Source organism: Cetorhinus maximus, unplaced genomic scaffold, assembly GCF_964194155.1.
Source record: "Cetorhinus maximus unplaced genomic scaffold, sCetMax3.hap1.1 HAP1_SCAFFOLD_1336, whole genome shotgun sequence".
Lineage (NCBI taxonomy): Eukaryota > Metazoa > Chordata > Chondrichthyes > Lamniformes > Cetorhinidae > Cetorhinus > Cetorhinus maximus.
The window spans coordinates 41128-61482 of record NW_027597277.1 but is presented as its reverse complement, the minus strand read 5'-3'; the positions used below and the strand labels follow the sequence as shown (position 1 = coordinate 61482).

The following is a 20355-nucleotide window of genomic DNA, read 5'->3' as shown; positions in this document are numbered from 1 at the left end:
GTGCCATTAAGTGGCAGGTGCAGAATGTCAAGTAATAAAGAAAATTGCACTTTCATGAGATGCAAGGAGCATATTGGGTTGCCCAAAATAGCTGGTATGCTTAATGTTTTAAGAGGCACCTTTGTAATTGAGTTCAGTTGTGATGAACAATGGTTATCCTTAATTGTCCGGTGGATGGTTGCCTGCTGCAAGCATGGGCATTGCAAGTGACCAGGGCTATACATGTACATGATGTGTGCTTGGGTACATGGTGCATAATGTCAAAGCAATGGCTTTGACAAACAGCGAAGAGGACTGCAAAAGCTTTCAAGGTGAAAACAGGTTAATCGAATAGACAGGCAATTAGAAGATGCAATATGGTGTGCCTATAAGTTTGTTTTTATTAGTTCATGTGATGTGAATGTTGCTCGCAAGGATACATTTATTGCCTAACCCTAATTGTCCTCGAGAGCACGGTAGTGAGCTGTCTCCTTGAACCTTTGCACTTGATGTAGTCTAGGCACATCCACAGTGCTGTTAGGGAGGGTGTTCCAGGATTTTGAAGCAGCAGCACTAAAGGAATGGTTCCAGATCAGGTGGTGTGTGACTTGGAGGGGAACTTGAGGGTAATATTGCCATGTGTTTGCTGCCTTTGTTCTTCTAGGTGGCAGGGTTTGTGGTTTTGGAAGGTGCTGCTAAAGGAGCCTTGTTAAGTTGCTGCGTTGTATCTTGTAAATGCTACATACTTACGCACCTGTGCTGGGGGGAGAGTGAATGTTTAGGTTGTTGGATGCAGTCCCAATCAAGTGGGCTGCTTTGTCCTGGACGGTGCCAAGCTTCTTGAGTGTTGTTGGAGCTACACTCATCCAGGCAAATGGGGAGTATTCCATCACACTCCTGACGTGCTGTGCAGATGGTGGACAGGCTTTGGGGAGTCTGGAGGTGAGTTACTCGCCACAGGATTCCTAGTCTCTGACCTGCTCTTGTAGCCACAGTATTTATATGGCTAGCCCAGTTCAGTTTCTGGTCAATGGTAACCCCCAGGATGTTGATAGTGGGGGATTCAATAATGGTAATGCCATTGAATGTCATGGGGCAATGGTTAGATTCTCTCTTGCTGGAAATGGTCATTGCCCGGCACTTGAGTGGCATGGATGTTGCTTGTCACTTAATCAACCCAAGCCTGAATGTTGTCCAGGTCTTGCTGCATATGGACACAGACAGCTTAATATTTGAGTTGTGAAACGTGAAGAACCATGGAAGTATGCATTCAATAGAGAATTAATGAAAGATGTGAATGAGAACAATGGTTCAGATACATGATTTCCTGAAAATCCAAGTGTAGGTAGCTAAAGCCAGAAAGCATTTTGGGTTTGATAAAAAGGCGCCTGGAGGACCAGGGTGAAGAAGTAATAAATTAGTGCAGAACATCGGTTATCATTGCATCTTCATATATATTAATAGAAATGTATCTTTAGTTGTATATTTTATTTGTGGGAAACTGATTTGAGCCTTTTTTTTTGCTGTACAGGATATAGGTGCAGGTAAAGGCAAGTACTATGCTGTAAATTTCCCATTGAGAGATGGAATCGATGATGAATCTTATGAAGCCATATTCAAGCCTGTAAGTGTTTCCTTTGCTCATTATTAAATAGCAAGTAAAATTCTCCCAAAGCCAATTTGTAGTGTACAACAAACCTGTTCGAATCATACTTATTCCAGAAGGATTTGTGTAGCCACTGCTTGATCCTTCTAGCTGTACAGGGGATGGAATTTTGAGTGCTTTTGGCTTTGGAATGTTCCTTGCTGTGGACCATTTCTTTGTATGTTACAGATTACATGTGCAGCTTGTTTGCAGGCACGAGTGTGGGACCTCCGTGCAATATTGTAAAACCCTTTCTCTTCCTCACTAGATTATATGTAAGGTGATGGAGATGTACCAGCCCAGTGCCATTGCATTGCAGTGTGGTGCTGATTCTTTGTCTGGGGATAGACTGGGTTGTTTTAACCTTACTATTAAAGGTACAGTAATCCATTTTTTATGTATATATGTGCCTGAATAGATGAGCTCACTTAAGGTGATGTTTGATTTATGGTCACTTGTGTTTTGTTTTTTATTTGTTCAAATGACAATCCTGTGAATTATTTTAGACCTGTCCTCCCTAAATATTTTCTCCCCTCTCCTTAATCTCCTTAAAGATTCTCAGTTATCCTGGAACATTACTGCAGCATTTCAGTGGCCTCTAGAAAGCTTGTAGAAAGAGTAACATTTTTTTTATGTAGTCCTGCAGTTTTGCCTTCTGATTTCTCATGTGAAGGCAGCATGCCATGCTTGGGGTCATGTTGAATAACATGCTGTGTTCTATCTTGTATATCTAGAATGGCCTTTACAGTGAATACTAGACATTGGGGCTAATTGCAACTAACCTTAATCCTGTACTCTTCTGATGTGAATGGACTGTGCTGATACTACTGGCCTTGTTTTGCTGTCTAAATGCCCACTAATGGCTCTCCTTGGATCAGACAGCCCCAGAGAACATACAAATGGCTTTGAATTGATGATTTCCATTGAAGTCAGAGCTGCTAAGGAACGCACGCAGGCAGTCTCCATAATCTAAATTATCAGAACAGCTGAAGACAGGAGAGAGATTTGAAATGGCAGTCCCCATGAGGATGAGCTGTATTTGCTTAAATATACAGAACAATTGTTTGTTTTTTGTACTTTACATAGAAAACTCTTCCCTAGCATTTTCTCTCTCCCAAGGTTTGGATAATTTTCCTAAGAGTAATAGCTTCTGTACATTAAGACATCTATCATAAAATTGAACGTGAAGGCCAGTTTAATAGCGTAATTGGTAGAATTTTCTCATAACATGCTGCAAAGCTTGGAAATCTTAAGCCCCTGTTTTAAAACTGATTATTATTCTTTAAACAGGCCATGCTAAGTGTGTTGAATTTGTGAAGACCTTTAATTTACCTTTACTGATGTTGGGAGGTGGAGGATATACAATTCGTAATGTAGCTCGGTGCTGGACGTATGAGACTTCTGTAGCTTTGGACTCAGAGATTCCAAATGGTAAGCTAATTTGCTGCTTAAGTCTTCTATAAGGTGGCAGGAAACAGGCAATGGATGGCCAGGGCTCTGAAGTTCCATATTAGTCTCCATTGTTTGCTCCTGATCTGAGAGGGTCAGTTGAGCATGGAAAGCAAGATTAGGCAGGGGAGACCAGAATTAGAATTAAAAACACTGGGTATTATGCCATTGAAACCAAAGTTTCTGTAAATTATGCTGCAGCTTGTTACTAGGTATTTTACATAGAGTATTATTCCCAATCCTATGAAGACAGTGTTTTGGATAGATCTCACACTTCATATTCCTTAGTATGTTACCTCATAAATATTAATATGCTAGCCAATCATGTGTGATACTCGTCACTTAGTTAGAGGACATGAGAATGAGAAGAGTTATTGACGGTTTAGTGCACTGGGAAGTTTAGCAGAAAGTACATGTAATTAATGAAATACTTTAAAACAAAAACAGAAAATGCTGGAAAAACAGGTCTGACAGCATCTGTGGAGAGAAACACAGTTGACGTTTCGACTCCGCATGACTCTTCAGAGCTACAGAGAAGTAGAAATATGAAATTTATACTGTTTAAAGGGGGCTGGAGCTGGTTAGAAGGCCAGCATTAGGTGGAGGCAGAGGAGAGATTGACAAAGATGTCATGAACAATAGGACAAAGTGAGTGTTAATGGTAGCGGTAAGAGCTAAAAAAGGTGCTGATAGTGGCATTAAGGTGAGAAAGCAGAATGTGATAATAGGATAAGGGTAAGCACTCTGAAAAGAAAAAAATGAACAAGTAAAAGATGGCCCTTGTGGAGGTGGGGTGGGTGGGTGAGGGGAATAAAGGGATCCGGAATGGGATAAAAGTGGGGGGATAAAACAATGAATAAATGAATGAAAATAAAAATGAATAAAAATAAGTGGATTAAAAAATAAAAATGAATATTGAAAAGAGGGGTGTAGATAGAGGAGAGTGTTCATGGTCTGAAGTTGTTGAACTCAATGTTAAGTCCAGAAGGCTGTAAAGTGCCTAATCGGACATGTGGGAATGAGAGCAGGGTGGTGTGTTGAAATGGCAAGTGACAGTAAGGTCTGGGTCATGCTTGCGGGCAGACCGAAGGTGTTCTGCAAAGCAGTCACCCAGTCTGCGTTTGGTCTCCCCAATGTAGAGGAAATGGCACTGGGAACAGCGGATGCAGTAGACTAAATTGAAGGAGGTGCAAGTGAAGCGCTGCTTCGCCTGAAAGGAGTGTTTGGGTCCTTGGGTGGTGAGGATGGAGGAGGTAAAGGGGTAGGTGTTGCACCTTTTGCAATTACATGGGAAGGTGCCGTGGGAGGGGGTTGAGGTGTTGGGGGTGATGGAGTGGACCAGGGTGTCCCAGAGGGAACGGTCTCTACGGAATGCCAACAGGGTGGGTGAGGGGAAGATGCGTCTGGTGGTGGAGTTGGTGGAAATGGTGGAGGATGATCCTTTGAATGTGGAGGCTGGTGGGGTGAAAAGTGAGGACCAGAAATCCTAAATCTAAAGTTAAAGTTCATTTATTCTGTGTGGTTGTGTGCACCTCACCCCTCTTCAGAGCCTCCAGTCACTGATGGCAACAGCAACATGTGTGTTAAAATCTGCAGCCTCCAAATGTCTGCCTTAGGGTTGCCACAGCAGTCATCAGTCTACTCACTAAATGCTGCTATTCCAGTCTCTTCAACCTAAGTGTGTGTGTAATGGGTCTCCAGCTGAGAGTACAGTTCTGAGGCTCAGCCCAGGAGCTGGAACTTGCAGTAGCAAACAGTGGAATGATTTTGGGGGGTCCCCATATGAATGTGGAGTGGTATCTTGGGAATTGAAAAGTGTAGATCTTTTTTTCCACATGTATAGCTCTATAGATGGGTCAGGATGTGCTCCTGAATGTGCATCACCATTAAAAAGTAGAAAAGTGGAAAGAGTATTTTCAGTATAAAACTGCATCCTTTTCTCCCCCACTGCTTGCTACCAGTGCATTACCTTGTAGGAGAAAATTCATTTTTGAGCTGGCATTTTAGACTTTTGTTGCTGCAACAATTGACTCCAGGATCGCCTGCAATCTGCCTGTACTTATTACGGAATGTTTGTCTAGTAGTAGTCTCTTCGGAATTGGAAGTTTTTTAAAAAAGTAGTTAGGGTAAGACATTTCGATCTACCTTTGTCAGAGTAATTTGGTTCTTAAAACCTAATAGAGGGAAGTACTTTACACTTGGCTTTTGCTTAAATGAAAGTGACCCATTAAGTTTATCAATAAAACATTTGTACTTGATTGCATGGAGCAAGCTGTGAATATATTGTAATATCAAAAGGTTTGAATTTGGTCTTAACTGCTGTTGTGAAGTTGGTGGGGGAGAAGGTTACTGATTGGCTTGGAAGTACACCAACTAACTGACCAATCCCAATACTTAGTTTTCACATTTATAAAGGAAAGTATGATGTGACTAGTACATTTACTAATGGTCTAATATCAATGTGTTATTAATTATTTGTTCATAAGCTGAATGGAATGAGTTTTTCTGAGCACAGCATTCCACTATAAATTTAGTGCAAGGGTAGATTTATATATTCTGTGCTGGCAAGTGGTTTATTTTGCATAAGATGGAGAAATAAATTTAAATGAATCATTCTTTGTGTTTCAGAACTGCCATACAATGATTACTTTGAGTACTTTGGACCAGACTTTAAACTGCACATTAGTCCTTCCAATATGACAAACCAGAACACCAACGAATACCTGGAGAAGATAAAGTATATAATTTCCTCTATTGATATTAAATGGTGCTGCCACGTGAGATCTTCCTATTTAATTATTTTTCTAATAGGCAGTATAGCTCACATGTAGGCCTGCCTTGTGCTTTATAAAAGTGAAAAATGCACTATAAATTAGTAACTGTTCCTAGAGAGAGTGTCTCTTCCACACGTGGAAATAACATTGTAGAATCTCTGATCAAATGAATCCAACTAACGTGAAGCAAATGGACTGCTAGGCAGTTTTGCGGTGTTTTGTAAACGTTCATTTTGTGAACATGCATTCCTATAAGCTAGTGTGCAACATATACTTTAAGGGATCCATCCTGACAAACTTGGGAACATTTGTTACCTGAATTCTGTAACTTTGCAGCAGCCATATATTGACATAAACCAGGTGCCACATAGACTTGCTAGCAAATGTTGGAGAATTGGGTTATTATACAAAATCACTGTCTTGCCTCCGAGTTCTGAACTGAACAACAATTTGCATTTGTATAGTGCTTTTAAAGTAGAAAAGCAGAAACTTAATTGAACAAAAACTAACCTTAGGTCAAAAGAAAAGAAAACTTTGGTCAAAGTGATGGTTTTTAAGGCGGGTCTTAAATGAGGAAGGGGGAAGTCTGGAAGATGGAGAGGTTGAGAGACAGAATTTGAGAAGGAAAAGCACAGCTATTAATGAAGAGGAATAGGGTGGCAGTGCAAAAGAGGCCAGACTGAAGAACTGCAAAATTTTGGTTGGGGGGAGGTGAAGTAGACCTATAGTAAGTTACTATATGGGGAAATGGGGACAGCCTGGCATGTTGGGATTTAAACAGGTGGATAAGAGTTTTAAATTGATTCTCAGCCCTTCAAAGTCTATTGTGCAAAATGTGGACGTGGGCTCATGGGGAATGAGAGTTTATGTGGAATAGGAGATGGGCAGCAGAGTTTTGGATGATCTGAAGTTTATGGATGAAGACAGACTGGGCAGAAGAGCATTGGAATGGTGCAGCCTGTTGTTGACATGAGAGCATGGAAGAGAATACCTGCATCAGTTGCGCTGATGCCAGAGCCGAGGTAGATGATGGGTATTGAATTAGGCAGGTTTTGTGATGCGCAGGAAATGGGTTAAAGCTGAGCTTGGTTGAATAGGATGCCCACAGAATTGTCACAGTGCAGAAGGAGGCCATTCGGCCCATCATATCTGCACCGGCTCTCCGAATGAGCAATTCACCTAGTGCCATTTTCCTGCCTTCTCCCTGTAACCTGGCAGATTGATTACTTGAAGCAAAATATCTAATTCCCTTTTGAATGCCTTGATTGAATCTGTCTCTACCAAACTCTCAGCCACTGCATTCCAGATCCTAAACACTTGCTGTATGAAAAAGTTTTTTTTCAGTGTTAGTACTCTTGTTCAACATCATCTATTCTGTGAGAGTGAGGGATGGAATCAGGAGGACGGTAGAGGAGTTTGTGGTGGGTGCTGAAGACTATGGCTTTGGTCTCTGATTATGCGGAGGAAATTTCAGCTGATCCAGAACTAAATATTGGATAAGCACACAGTGGAAAAGTTAAGCTGTGTGGTGCAGAGGTAGAGTTAGATGTTAGTGCCCATATAAACCCTAACTCCGTATCTTTGGATGATGTTGCCAAGGCAGAGCATGAACAAGTGGAAGAGGAGGTTGGATGCTTGGTTTGGGAGAAGGGCTCCCGGAGGTAATGATGTAAGGACAGAAGGATGAGCTGCTGTTGAAAATGCTCTGGCTAACTTAGATTGGTAGGAGTGGAACCCACTGAGCTGGACAACAAAGAAAAGGTGTTGAAAAAGAATGACCTAGTAGTCTGTGTCAAAGGCTGTAGAGAGGATGAGGAAGGAAAGTGCACTCCAGTCATAGAGGGCGTCATTTATAACTTTGATTAGGGCTGTTTCAGTGCTGCAGCAATGACAAAAACTTGAGCGTTTCGACATGAAACTGGGAATATTCGCACGGATTTGGGAAGCAAATGCTGAAGGTTTTGAGAACAAAGAACGAAGAAAAGTACAGCACAGGAACAGGCCCTTCAGCCCTCCAAGTCTGCGCCGATCATATTGCCCGTCAACTAAAACATTTTGCACTTCTGGGGTCCATATCCCTCAATTCCCATCCTATTCATGTATTTGTCAAGCTGCCTCTTAAACACCACTATCGTACCTGCTTCCACCACCTCCTCTGGCAGCGAATTCCAGACACTCACTACCCTCTGCGTAAAAAAACTTGCCCCGCACATCTCCTCTATAGTTTTCTCCTCTCACCTTAAATCTATGTCCCCTAGTAATTGACTCATCCACCCTGGGAAAAAGCTTCTGACTATCCACTCTGTCCATGCCACTCATAATTTTGTAAACTTCTATCAAGTCGCCCCTCAATCTCCGTCGCTCTAGTGAGAACAATCCGAGTTTCTCCAACCTCTCCTCATAGCTAATAACCTCCAGACCAGGCAGCATCCTGGTAAACCACCTCTGCACCCTCTCCAACGCCTCCATATCCTTCTGGTAATGTGACCAGAATTGCATGCAATGTTCCAAGTGTGGCCTAACCAATGTTCTATACAGCTACAGCATGACTTCCCAGCTTTTATACTCAATACCCCTGCCAATGAAGGCAAGCATGCCATATGCCTTCCTGACTATCTTATCCACCTGCGTTGCCACTTTCAGTGACCTGTGGACCTGTACACCCAGATCCCTCTGCCCGTCGATGCTCTTAAGGGTTCTGCCATTTACTGTATAATTCCTGCCTGTATTAGACCTTCCAAAATGTATTACCTCGCATTTGTCCGGATTAAACTCCATCTGCCATTTCTCCGCCCAAGTCTCCAACCAATCTATATCCCGTTGTATCCTTTGACAATGCTCCTCACTACCTGCAACTCCTCCAACTTTAGTGTCGTCTGCAAACTTACTAATTAGCCCAGTTACATTTTCCTCCAAATCATTTATGTATACTACAAACAGCAAAGGTCCCAGCACTGATCCCTGCGGAACTCTACTAGTCACAGCTCTCCATTCAGAAAAGCACCCTTCCACTGCTACCCTTTGTCTTCTGTGACCAAGCCAATTCTGTATCCATCTTGCCAGCTCACCCCTGATCCCGTGCGACTTTACCTTCTGTACCAGTCTGCCATGAGGGACCTTGTCAAAGGCCTTACTGAAATCCATGTATATAACATCCACTGCCCTTCCATTGTCGATCATCTTTGTCACTTCCTCGAAAAGCTCGATCAAGTTAGTGAGACACGACCTCCCCTTCACAAAACCATGCAGCCTCTCACTAATACGCCCATTTGCCTCCAAATGGTAGTAAATCCTGTCACGAGGAATCTTCTCAAATAATTTCCCTACCACTGATGTAAGGCTCACCGGCCTGTAATTTCCTGGATTATCCCTGCTACCCTTCTTAAACAATGGAACAACATTGGCCATTCTCCAGTCCTCTGGGACCTCACCCGTAGCCAGTGAGGATATAAAGATTTCTGTCAAGGCCCTAGCAATCTCCTCCCTTGCCTCCCTCAGTACTCTGGGGTAGATCCTAACGCCTAACACCTCTTTTTTGATCTCAACATGACCCAGGCTATCTACACACTCTTCCCTAGACAAATCGACTGCTGAGTCCTTCTCTTTGGTGAATACTGATGAGAAGTATTCATTTAGTATCTCTCCCATTTCTTCTGGCTCCCCACACAGATTCCCACCTCTGTCCCTGAGTGGGCCTACCCTTTCCCTGGCTACCCTCTTGCTTTTTACATATGTATAAAAGGCCTTGGGATTTTCCTTAATCCTGGTTGCCAGTGACTTTTTATGATCCCTTTTAGCCCTCCTGACTCCTTGCTTAAGTTTCTTCCTACTTTCTTTGTATTGTCCACAGGCTTCATCTGTTCCCAGCCTTCAAGCCCTTACAAATGCTTCCCTTTTCTTTTTGACTAATCTCACAATATCCTTCGTTATCCAAGGTTCCTGAAACTTGCCATGCTTATCCTTCATCCTAGCAAGAACATGCCGGTCCTGAATTCTTATCAACTGACGTTTGAAAGCCCCCCACATGTCAGTTGTTGATTTGCCCTCAAACATCCGCCTCCAGCCTAGATTCCTCAGTTCCTGCCTAATATTGTTATAATTAGCCTTCCCCCAAATAAGCACCTTAACCCGAGGACTCCTGTTATCCTTATCCACCAGTACCTTGAAACGTACTGAATTATGGTCACTTTTCCCGAAATGCTCTCCTACTGAAACTTCGACCACCTGGCCGGGTTCATTCCCTAATACCAGGTCCAGTATTGCCCCTTCCCTAGTTGGACTATCTACATATTGTCTCAGGAAGCCCTCCTGGATGCACCTTACAAATTCTGCACCATCCAAACCCATAGCACTAAGTGATTCCCAGTCAATATAGGGAAAGTTAAAATCACCCATCACAACAACCCTATTGCTTTTACATCTTTCCAAAATCTGCCTACATATCTGTTCCTCAATCTCCCGCCGGCAATTGGGAGGCCTATAGTAAACTCCCAACATTGTGACTGCACCCTTCCTATTCCGGAGCTCTACCCATATTGCCTCGCTGCATGAGCCCTCCGAGGTGTCCTGTTGTACAGAAGAAAGTGAAGCTGGAGATGGGGTGGCAGTATGTAAGCAAGAGGGGATGAGGGTGAGTTTTTTGAGGAGGGATTTATGACTGCAGTTTTGAAACTGTGGAGAGTGTGTGTGTGTGTAAGGTAGGACAGACCTGAGGAGAGAAAATCATTTGAAATGTCAGTTAACTTGGAGGCCACTGGTCAGTTCAGTGAGAATGCTGGTCAAGGAGGTTAAAGATGGGTCTGTTAAACAGATGATCGCAGAGGTCATGATGACAGGTAGGAAAGAAATTCAAGAAAGCTGTGTTTATTAGTGTTGCAGCTCGAGGGGGGTAGGGCTGAGGAACAATTCCTGCACATGCTCAGTTGCAGTCTTGGTGTCAGTGTCAGCGGGCAGCATTGAAACAAACAAGTTGGTTTGAATCAGACTAACAATAACGTTCAATTTACCCATTTTTAGGTTATGCAGTCCTTAACCAATTGCAAGTTCTTGTGTCTAGTCCACTTTTCATTTAGCAACTGAATTCTGACAATTCAGTAAATTAGATTCTCAACTACCAATGTGCAGAATTGATTGTAATATTTAGTTTAAGGACACTTCTTTGGTTAAAAAAAAAATCAAGAAAAAAAGTTTTGACTCAAATTTAAGAAATAATTCTTACCCAATGTGGGACTTGAAGCGATGACCCTGGGATTGAGTCCCATAAATACCATTTGAGCTGCTCAGGCTTTGTAGAAGCCCCCTGCACATAGCCTTAAAACACTGGATGGAGCCTAAGGAGTGCTTTCACCTCCGTTTCCATGTTAGCCTGGGTTGATCAGTGGGACCCACTGCAAGGATTTAAAATCTCTGTTGTGCAAACTGAATGTTTTAAACTCATTCCAGATTCCTGCCGCTGACCAAAAAGGCTTCAGAAGCAGTTGCACATGCACCAGTGGCCGCAGTGTAGACTGAGAACTCATGCATGACTTTCCCTGATGCCATTCTGGTCGGCAGCAGGAGTTTGTGTTTGGAGAAAGATGTGGGTACATGGGAAGGGGGACCATTGGAGAAGGTTTGTCTTGGACAAGGTGATGAGTGCAGCTGATCGATGGTCTCCTTTTAATAACGAAGAAATCCATGAATTTGACTTGTTGGAGATGAGTGGAGGGGGTGGGAGAGGAAGTTGTGGGCAGCAGTTGGCTGTGGACAAAAGGAACGTTGTAATATGACCCCCAATATCCCTGGAGTTTTACTGATAGTTTAAAACTAGTTTTGTTTGTACTGTGACATGTGGACAAGTACCTTTGGCAACTTAGCCAAGCAGGAACTAAAACAGTAAATCTGGCCACCTATTGGACATTAAAAGGAAAAAGCAGAAATATTATCTATTATTAAATTAAATTTTGTTACCCAGATGTAACTCTTGCTGGTTTGGGTTCAGGTGAGTTGATTCTTCATAACTGACAGCTGGAAATATTCACTCTGAATGTCTTGTGCCCTCATCCTCTTGGAGACTTCACTCCTGGTTACACTCATCCAGCTAAAAGTTGATGATTTTGTGGATTTTCCTTCAGAAAATTGAGGCTTATCATACTGCAGATCTGATTGGAATGACATTGGCACAGAGAGCTGTGCCCAGTTGATTATACCAATGTCTGAACTCAATGGGAGGGATATCTGCTCTTTCAGCTTAGGTTGCAGTGCAATATATTAAATGAGCATAGTTAAATGGTTAAAAAAGTGCTATGGCTCACTTTGTAATGTAGAGATGATGGTCATTCAAATTCCTAATTAAAAACAGATGGGCTGTTTTGCTGTATGATATAGCTTGGAGGTGTCTTTGAATTGTTTCATAATTGAATGATAGTGAAGATAAAAAGAAAAGCCAGAATATTAACAATACACAAGCTAGTTTGATTCTGCTAAGGCTTTCAACCATAGTCCTAATCTTCCCTCAAACGATGTTTTATTCTGGTGATGTACATCCTTGAGAAAATTATTTGCGTCTTTTCTTAAGCTCAATTGGTTTTCACTGTGTCCCACAGAAAAATAACTATTGGGTGTAAATTCACAGGCAGCGTTTGTTTGAAAACCTGCGGATGCTGCCCCATGCACCAGGCGTTCAGATGCAAGCTATCCCAGAAGATGCGGTTCCAGAAGATAGTGGGGATGAGGAGGAGGAAGATGCAGACAAACGCATTTCGAGTGAGTTCTCATGGTGTTTGCGTTGAAACTTCACGTTATAAATTTAGGATTTAGGAACATTTTATTACTTCTAGTTTTGGGATAGCTGCCAATAGCTGAGTTCTGTCGAAGCATGGCTGTAACCCAAGCTACCCGGAGAGATCTCTGTGTATGCATTTGTACGAGATCTATTGCAGTTGAGCCTAATCATTTCCTCATATGATGGACACACACTCTTCAGGTGCTTCTGAATAGCAACTAGAATTGGTAGGGTTTTTCATTAATTGTAGCGCATTGCGAAATGTTGATCGGTTAATTCAACATTGACTATGGGTTAAACTTGCCTGTTCTGTATTGCTCACAACAATGGATAGACCTGACTGGGGAAATTAAGACGGCTTCCTGAAATCAGGCTTCGTACCAATAAACTGCTTTTATGGGCTATAATCTGCCATTAGGCAAGAAACATGACCACCACATTTATTGTAGACCCTATCAGAGGGCGTTTTAGATATAAAATTACAGGAAATCTTTGTGAATCAGTACATGCTGCCCCATGCAATTGGCATTCAAAAGCAGATTATCCCAGAGAATAGTTTCAGGAGTGTGGATAGGTACTTGCAAACTCACTGAACAGTAGGGGAGCTTCTTTGCACAATTTTGATGAGAAGCAGTGCCTCTCGAAATGGTATTTTTTAGAGAAAAATAATACACTCAAGAAATGGAACATAGATTTTTATAAATTATAATTCATTGGGAGCCTATTTTGATACCTATGTTTATTAAAAGAGAGCTACCTGGTTGTATTTTTTGTTGTAAAATCAAAATATCTTCCCAGTGGATCAGTGGACAACCTGTCGGCTCAGTATAATACAAAGCGGTACCAATGAGATGGGTTCAATATTTTATCTTTGATCTGTGTTAGGCTAATGCATTTCAGAAGCTGCAGTGGGATGACACTTTGTGTACCAATACAGTTGCGCTAGGGGAGAGAGGTCAGAGTCTCTGCTGCTCAATGCTCTGTTCTGTTCCCTACTGCAATGTCTAAAATGAAGACAAGTCAGTTGGACGAAGTTAAGAATGTTATTGGTGCTTGTAGCAAGCCAAGCCTGCAAAGTCGGGCTTTATTGGAGGGAGCAAGCAAATATGAAGCCTCAGCACTTGGGTGGACTTGGATAAAATTCCCAGGGTACGTGATTATTGGGGGACCACCATTGTCTTCAGAATAAGGAAGAAAATGGGCAAGGGGAAGAAACCTGGAGTCAGGATAGTAAATTGTACAGAAATGTTCATTTTGTAAAAGAAAAACATTCTGAAAATTTGGAGCAAGTATTTAAGGGATATAAGCATTTGCTGGTCTTGTGAATACCTTGAAGCGTTTTGAATATCGAAGAGAAAAATGGGAGGGGGGAAATAAGGAATTATCGTGCTGTCTTTGTTTCTGAATCTCCTGATTTCAGGCTAAGCAGCATCCAGTTACTTCAGGCACTTTCCAGACATCACACGTTAACTCCGAAGCAGATCACTCAGCACCTGAATCTGGGGTCAGGTTGGGAGAGTGGGTGGCGGTGGAATATTTAGAGAAGCCTAAACGACTTGCTAGGAATGTCTAAAACAAACTACCACCTGCAAATCAAAACCATGCTTTTAAACATCTACTTACACTTAGCTTTCTTTCTCAACAGTCCGTGCTTCAGACAAGAGAATAGCGTGCGATGAAGAGTTCTCGGATTCTGAAGATGAAGGAGAAGGAGGCCGACGAAACACCGCAAATTACAAGAAACTAAAGCGTGCCAAAGTGGAAGAAGAAAAAGAGGGAGAAGAGAAGAAAACAGGTTGGTGACAGTTTATACACATGAAATAGGGAGTAGAAGTAGGCCATTCAGCCCCTTGAGCCTACTGCACCATTCATTACGATCATGGCTGATCTGCATGTGTTTCGAACTCCACATTCCCATCTACTTCCAATAACCTTTGATTCCCTTGCCTAACAAGAATCTACCTACCCCCGCCTTAAAAATCTTCAATGACACTGCCTTCTGAAGCAGAGTGTTCTAAAGTCGCACAGGCCTCAGAGAAAAATTTTCTCCTCATCTCTGTGCTAAAAGGGCGACCCCTAATTTTAAAACAGTGCCCCTTAGTTCTGGACTCACCCACAAGAGGAAACATCCTTTCTTTCACATCCACCTTGTCAATACCGTTCAGGATCTTTTATACTGCAATCAAGTCACCCCTCACTCTTCCAAACTCGTGCAAACAAGCCCAGTCTGTCCAACCTTTTCTCATAAGACAACCCACTCATTCCAGGTATCAATCTAGTAAACCACCACCAATGCATTTACACCCTTAAGACCAAAACTGCGCACACTATTTGAGATGTCTCACCAATGCCCTGTTTAACTAAAGCATAACACCTTTACTTTTTTTGTTCAATTCCTCTCATAATAAAGGATAGCATTCCATTAGCCTTCTTAATTACTTGCTGTACCTGCATACTAACGTTTGGTGACTCATGTACTAGAACACCTAGATCCCTCTGCAACTCAGAATTCTGCAGCCGTTTTGTATTTAAGTTATAGTCTGCATTTTTACCCTTCCTGTCAAAGTGAATAACTTCATATTTTCCCACATTATACATTATATCTGCCATATTTTTGCACACTCACTCAACCTACCTATATCCATCTGCAACCCCCTTATGTCCTCTTCACAACATACTTTCCTACCTTTGTGTCAGCTGCAAATTTAGCTACCATGTCTTTACTTCCCTCATCTAAGTCATTGATATAGATTGTGAAAAATTGAGGCCTCGGCACAGATCCCTGTGGGACTCCACTCGTCACATCCTGCCAATCAGAAAAAGACCCATTTATGCAGACTGTTTTCTGCCAGCCAGTTAATCTCCTATCCATGTTAATATGTTACCCCCTACATCATGAGCTTTTATGTTCCGCAATAACCTTTGATGTGGCACCTTATCAAATGCCTTCTGGAAATCCAAGTACAGTACATCTACAGGCTCCTCTTTATCCACAGCGCATATTACTACTCCAAAGAACTCCAATAAATTGGTTAAACATGATTTATCTTTCACAAAACCATGCTGACTTTTCCGATTACCTTAAGTTCACCAATTGTGCTGAAAGTGTGTGTGAATTTTCCATGGTTCAATAACTAGATCCTGGCACCAGCACTGCAATGTCAGATTCAATGTCACCGAATAATGCACAAGTTTTGGCAATAGGATTTGATCAACTCCATTTGGTTAGAGGCAACACTTGATTATATAAAACATCAGCAATACAGTGTTGCCACTCTATTTGTGAAGGAAAAACCTGATAAGTGCCTGAAGCATGTAGGTGTCTGATCGTGCAACAATGAAGGCAGAGATATGCAAATGATTTGATTCAAAGTTGTGCCAGCAAAGTTTACTGAGTTATGAAGGTACTACTTTAGGCATATTTAAGATTTTAAAAATTAGGAGTCACTCGAGATATCTCATGTATCATATTGGTGATATGCAGAGCATGGGGCATCTCATATACCTACAGGGGAATAAAAGGGTGTAGATACCAAAAAAAAGTGATGGCATAAAATCTATTTCCCAACAGATGCTCCAAGAAATTGACTGACAAGTCAGTCAGAACAAAATATAATGTTACTGGAGGATCAATCCAATAATCTAGAACGCAGTAGGGATATAATATACTGGAAATGTAAGTTAGACAGATTTATGAAGTACCTGGAGCTCTCTTTGTGTAAGACAGTATGCTAACTTGGAGTAAAGAAACAAACAAAATAAATGAAAGTTCAGAAATTCAGTAGTATAGGTTGTTGAGCAGTTTTAAGATATCAAGATTGATAATGCCTGTTTCTTAATGGACAAGCCCAAATACTCAACTTTTAATTTTACTTTGTCATAAACTTAACTTCACACATGTTGGATCAGCAGTGAACTGGTGGAAGCTATATTAAACAAATATCAGTGCCGGAAAAATGTTCATAGTTTATATTAATGATTTGAACTTTGGAATAAGCGGCGCAATGTCAAAATTTGCAGATGATGCCAATCTTTGGGGAGTGGATGGTGCTTTGGCAGGGGTATAGTTAACACTGAATGTAACTTAATGCATAAGACTTGATAAATAATACAAGACAAAAACTTGCAGACTGGGCAGTTAAGTAGCAATTGAACTTCAACATAGATGAATCTGGGATATATTGATGGAAAAAATTAGCTTTGCTTACACTTTAGAAAATAAGCTGGATGGAATAGGAAAGCAAAGGAATCTAGGGATACATCGTTGAAAGCAGCATCACAGATCAGCAAAGAAAATGCTAACAATACATTGGGATTTATTTTGAGAGGTACAGAACTCAAAAGTAAGGAAGTTATATTAGGCTTGTATGGACCCTGGCCAGGCCATGCTTGGAGTACTGTGCATAGTTCTGGTTTCTTATATACTTTATAAAGGGTATAGAAGCACTAGAAAAATTACAGAAAGAGATTTACCAGGATGGTACCTGAACTGAGAGAATACCGCTATTATCTGCAAAGATTGAGGTTGAGTTTTTTTCCTTCGGGTGTGGAGTGATTGTTCCAATTGTGGGGAATCCATTTAACCAAAGACCATTTTAAAAAAAAAAAAATTAATTAATTAATTAATCCAGCCGGGAAATAAGGAGACATTTCTTTACTCAGAATAGATAGAATGTGAAACTCCTATCACTGGAGGCGGTTGAGGCAAAGAGCTCGGGTACTTTTAAAAGGAAACTTGATGTGTACATGAGAGAAAGGAGAATAGAAAGATATGCTGAAAGACTGAGATGAGGTAGTTAGAATGGCAGAAGAATGGTGTGGATTATAAATAGCACAGGCTAGTTGAGCTGAATGGACTGTTTGTGCTATATATTCTATATAACACTTTGATCAGAAATGTTTGGCACTTTAACTTCAGATTAAATAATGAAATTATTTTTGTTTTCTAGATGGGAAAGAGGAAGAAAAGGCCAAAGATGGTGTTCCAGAGAAATTAGAAACTAAAGGGTATGGTTTTTACATGTGTAAAGTATTACAAGTTGTTTTAAAAGGTAAAAATAAAAAAGCTCTCAAAATTATCTCCTCGTTTCCCTTTCTGGCTCATATATTCTATTTATTGTCTTCTGTCTTCCTCTCTGAATCATGTTTCTGTTTAATTTTCTCCTCATGTGAAAGTTGTCTTTCCTGTGCTACTTCTCCTGCGTATGACATCCACCCTCCTACTGAAGTGCAGTTTTTCATGCCCTGACATGCACACATGCCTGACAGGGCATGACAGCCAGGCACAAGTGTTTGACAATTGCTCTGCCTCTTGCATGCACATGCTCACTCTGTCTGTAGATACGTACTGATCTCTGTGTTCTCTTTTTTTTTTACACGTACATACTTCCCTGCAATACTGTCTTTGTTTTCCTATCATATGCATACACCCTCTGCATCTCTTGCTCTCATATACTGGCTCTCCCTCACCCTTGGATGCACTGTCTCCCTTCTCTCTCTCTCTTATTTTCTCATGCTTTCCTCTGGCTCTTGCTTGTACTTTTTTCATCTAGTGTTTAGTTCCCCTAAGCAGCTGTGCATCCTGAATTTCAAACTTCTTGGTTTTCAGTGAAATTATCCATGTCGTAAGTTGCTTCCTTTGTTGAGGCAGCAGTATTAATATCAGGACCTGGGCCTCTTAGAGTTGGGGGAGTTTGGGTGCGGATTGCTTAAGTGGCTGGCGATGAGCATGCAGGCAATAATGGTTGTGTGGTTAGCTTGGACCAATTGGCTTGATCAATTATGGTTCAAATCTTTTGAAGGGACCAAGTAGAATAATTCCATAAATTGTGATGTAAACACCCTACAGTCTAGAAAAAAAATGATAAACTTAGCAATATTAGAGCCCTAAATAAGCCAAGACTTATCAAGAGCGTTTTAATAGTTTAGAAATGAACAGTTCTGCTATTTTAATAGCATTTGAATGTTCATTGTTTACTCTCCCACTAGATTCATAGTTGAGCAGCCTGTTGGCACAGTGCTGGGAATTGGTTGCTGTACATGCACCAGATTGGGCAGGTGGTGAACTGCAGTTTGAATCCTTGATAGCAGGGAGGAAACCAAGTCAAAGGTGAAGCATGTGGAACGGGCTTGGTTGGAGGGAGCAAGCAAACATGAAGCCTCAGGATCTGGGTGGACTTGGGTAAAATTCCCAGGGTAGGAAATTAATGGGGACCATCATGGCTGAAGATGAGTTGAATTTTTCCCAGTATTCTGATTGGTTTACAGTATTACATGGTTAGCATGGACCAGTACAATATTAATGCTACAATATTAACATGGATTTTTGTGCAACTCACCAAATTTGATATGCTTTACTCTCTAGAATTAAGGTGGAGGAGACAAAACCAAGCAATGCATAAGTCAAGATGGAAAGGCGTTGGCTTCATTTTCTTCGCAGCATGGTTACTGTAGCGTAGCATTATTAGATGACCCTAGAAATGCTTATTTTTTTACAACGTACAATGGACCATGTAATTTATTTGTAAACACAGTTTTGACCTTGGAAGTTGTTTAATCTGTGATCCAAAAGAAGTTAAATTGTTAAGTGAAGTTGACTAAGGAGTTGTTAAACCTTTCCTGTATTTTCCAGTGTAAACAAATGGCATTTTTTTTACTCTTTGCTTGGGCAGTCTTTTTGCTAAGCACATAGCACTCTTAAGTCAACCCTGTAAAGTTGTTGAAAATGACGACTTGGCTTCCATTTTTACTATCCCATAATGTACCATTTGTATTTCTGTGAAAATACTGAGAATCATGTAACCCTCCCTTGTTAAAAGTAGTAATCAGATGTGTGAGATGGATATTCTATTAATTTTTTTATATATTATAAACTGGGTAAAATCAGTTGACTTATACTTAGAGAGGCTCCTTAATGAAATGTTTTCCATTTTTAAAAAAACTTTATAGTAAAACTCTTATTGCCCAACTGAAACATGGGCCAGATGTGTGTGGGTTTTTTTATTCTTGCTATGTGTGAATTAAGTTTACTTCATGACCTTTTTGACCAAAACTTAATTAAAATATTCAGTCAAATTGTGGCTTCTGCTGTTCTGTAAGCATTGATGTACATTTTTTTTGGTAGGACGATTACATTATGTCCTTAAGCTACCAAATACCTTCATGGGAGTATGAGGTAAGTGAACACACCAGGATTAGGGAGCTAATTAAAGCATAGTTAAGTGAAGTTTTCTGTCTGGTTTTTGAAGGTGGGCAAGGCAGAGGCATTTGGGGTGGAGTGGCTGAAGGCTGTGTCATCAATGATGGAAGGGGGGCTGAGGGGAAATGGATAATAGTTTCCACATTCTAGTCTACATTGATGAAATGAATGTTGTAAGGGGTTGTGACTGGAATAGTAGTGAACACCTATTCTAAATTGTGCACCATGGCAGCAACAACAGCCCTGCCTTAATGGCTCTCTAGGTGTAGGAAGTATATTTGACACATTGTTTGCAAATTGCCTCAGCTTCAAACCATCTTTTCTCCACACTCATCTACCGCCAACCCCACTCCCCTTCCTTTCACAGAGGGATGAAATGAGTTTACCCCCTTTCCTCATTATGCTGGCCAGTTTTCCCTTGGAAACAGTGACAAGTGAATTTGGATATCACCGGAAAACAAACATGCATTGCTTTTTACTATGTCCTGCATTACGTGACTAGTCCTTCTATCTCACTGCCCTACACTTTCATAGCCATCCAAGGAGT

The 20355-nt window shown here is 41.2% G+C and overlaps 1 protein-coding gene across 1 annotated transcript in view; it reads left to right on the top strand.

Annotated features, from left to right (window-relative positions):
• Positions 1–19684, top strand: part of LOC144676069 (putative histone deacetylase 1-B) — a 39136-nt gene extending 19452 nt beyond the window's left edge. The window contains exons 6-13 of the mRNA XM_078536582.1: positions 1511–1603; positions 1893–2001; positions 2915–3055; positions 5702–5810; positions 12461–12591; positions 14256–14405; positions 17560–17617; positions 18975–19684. Coding sequence (XP_078392708.1) covers positions 1511–1603; positions 1893–2001; positions 2915–3055; positions 5702–5810; positions 12461–12591; positions 14256–14405; positions 17560–17617; positions 18975–19011 — 828 coding nt within the window. The 3' untranslated portion in view covers positions 19012–19684. The remainder of the gene's footprint in view (positions 1–1510; positions 1604–1892; positions 2002–2914; positions 3056–5701; positions 5811–12460; positions 12592–14255; positions 14406–17559; positions 17618–18974) is intronic.
• The last annotated feature ends 671 nt before the right edge of the window (positions 19685–20355 follow it).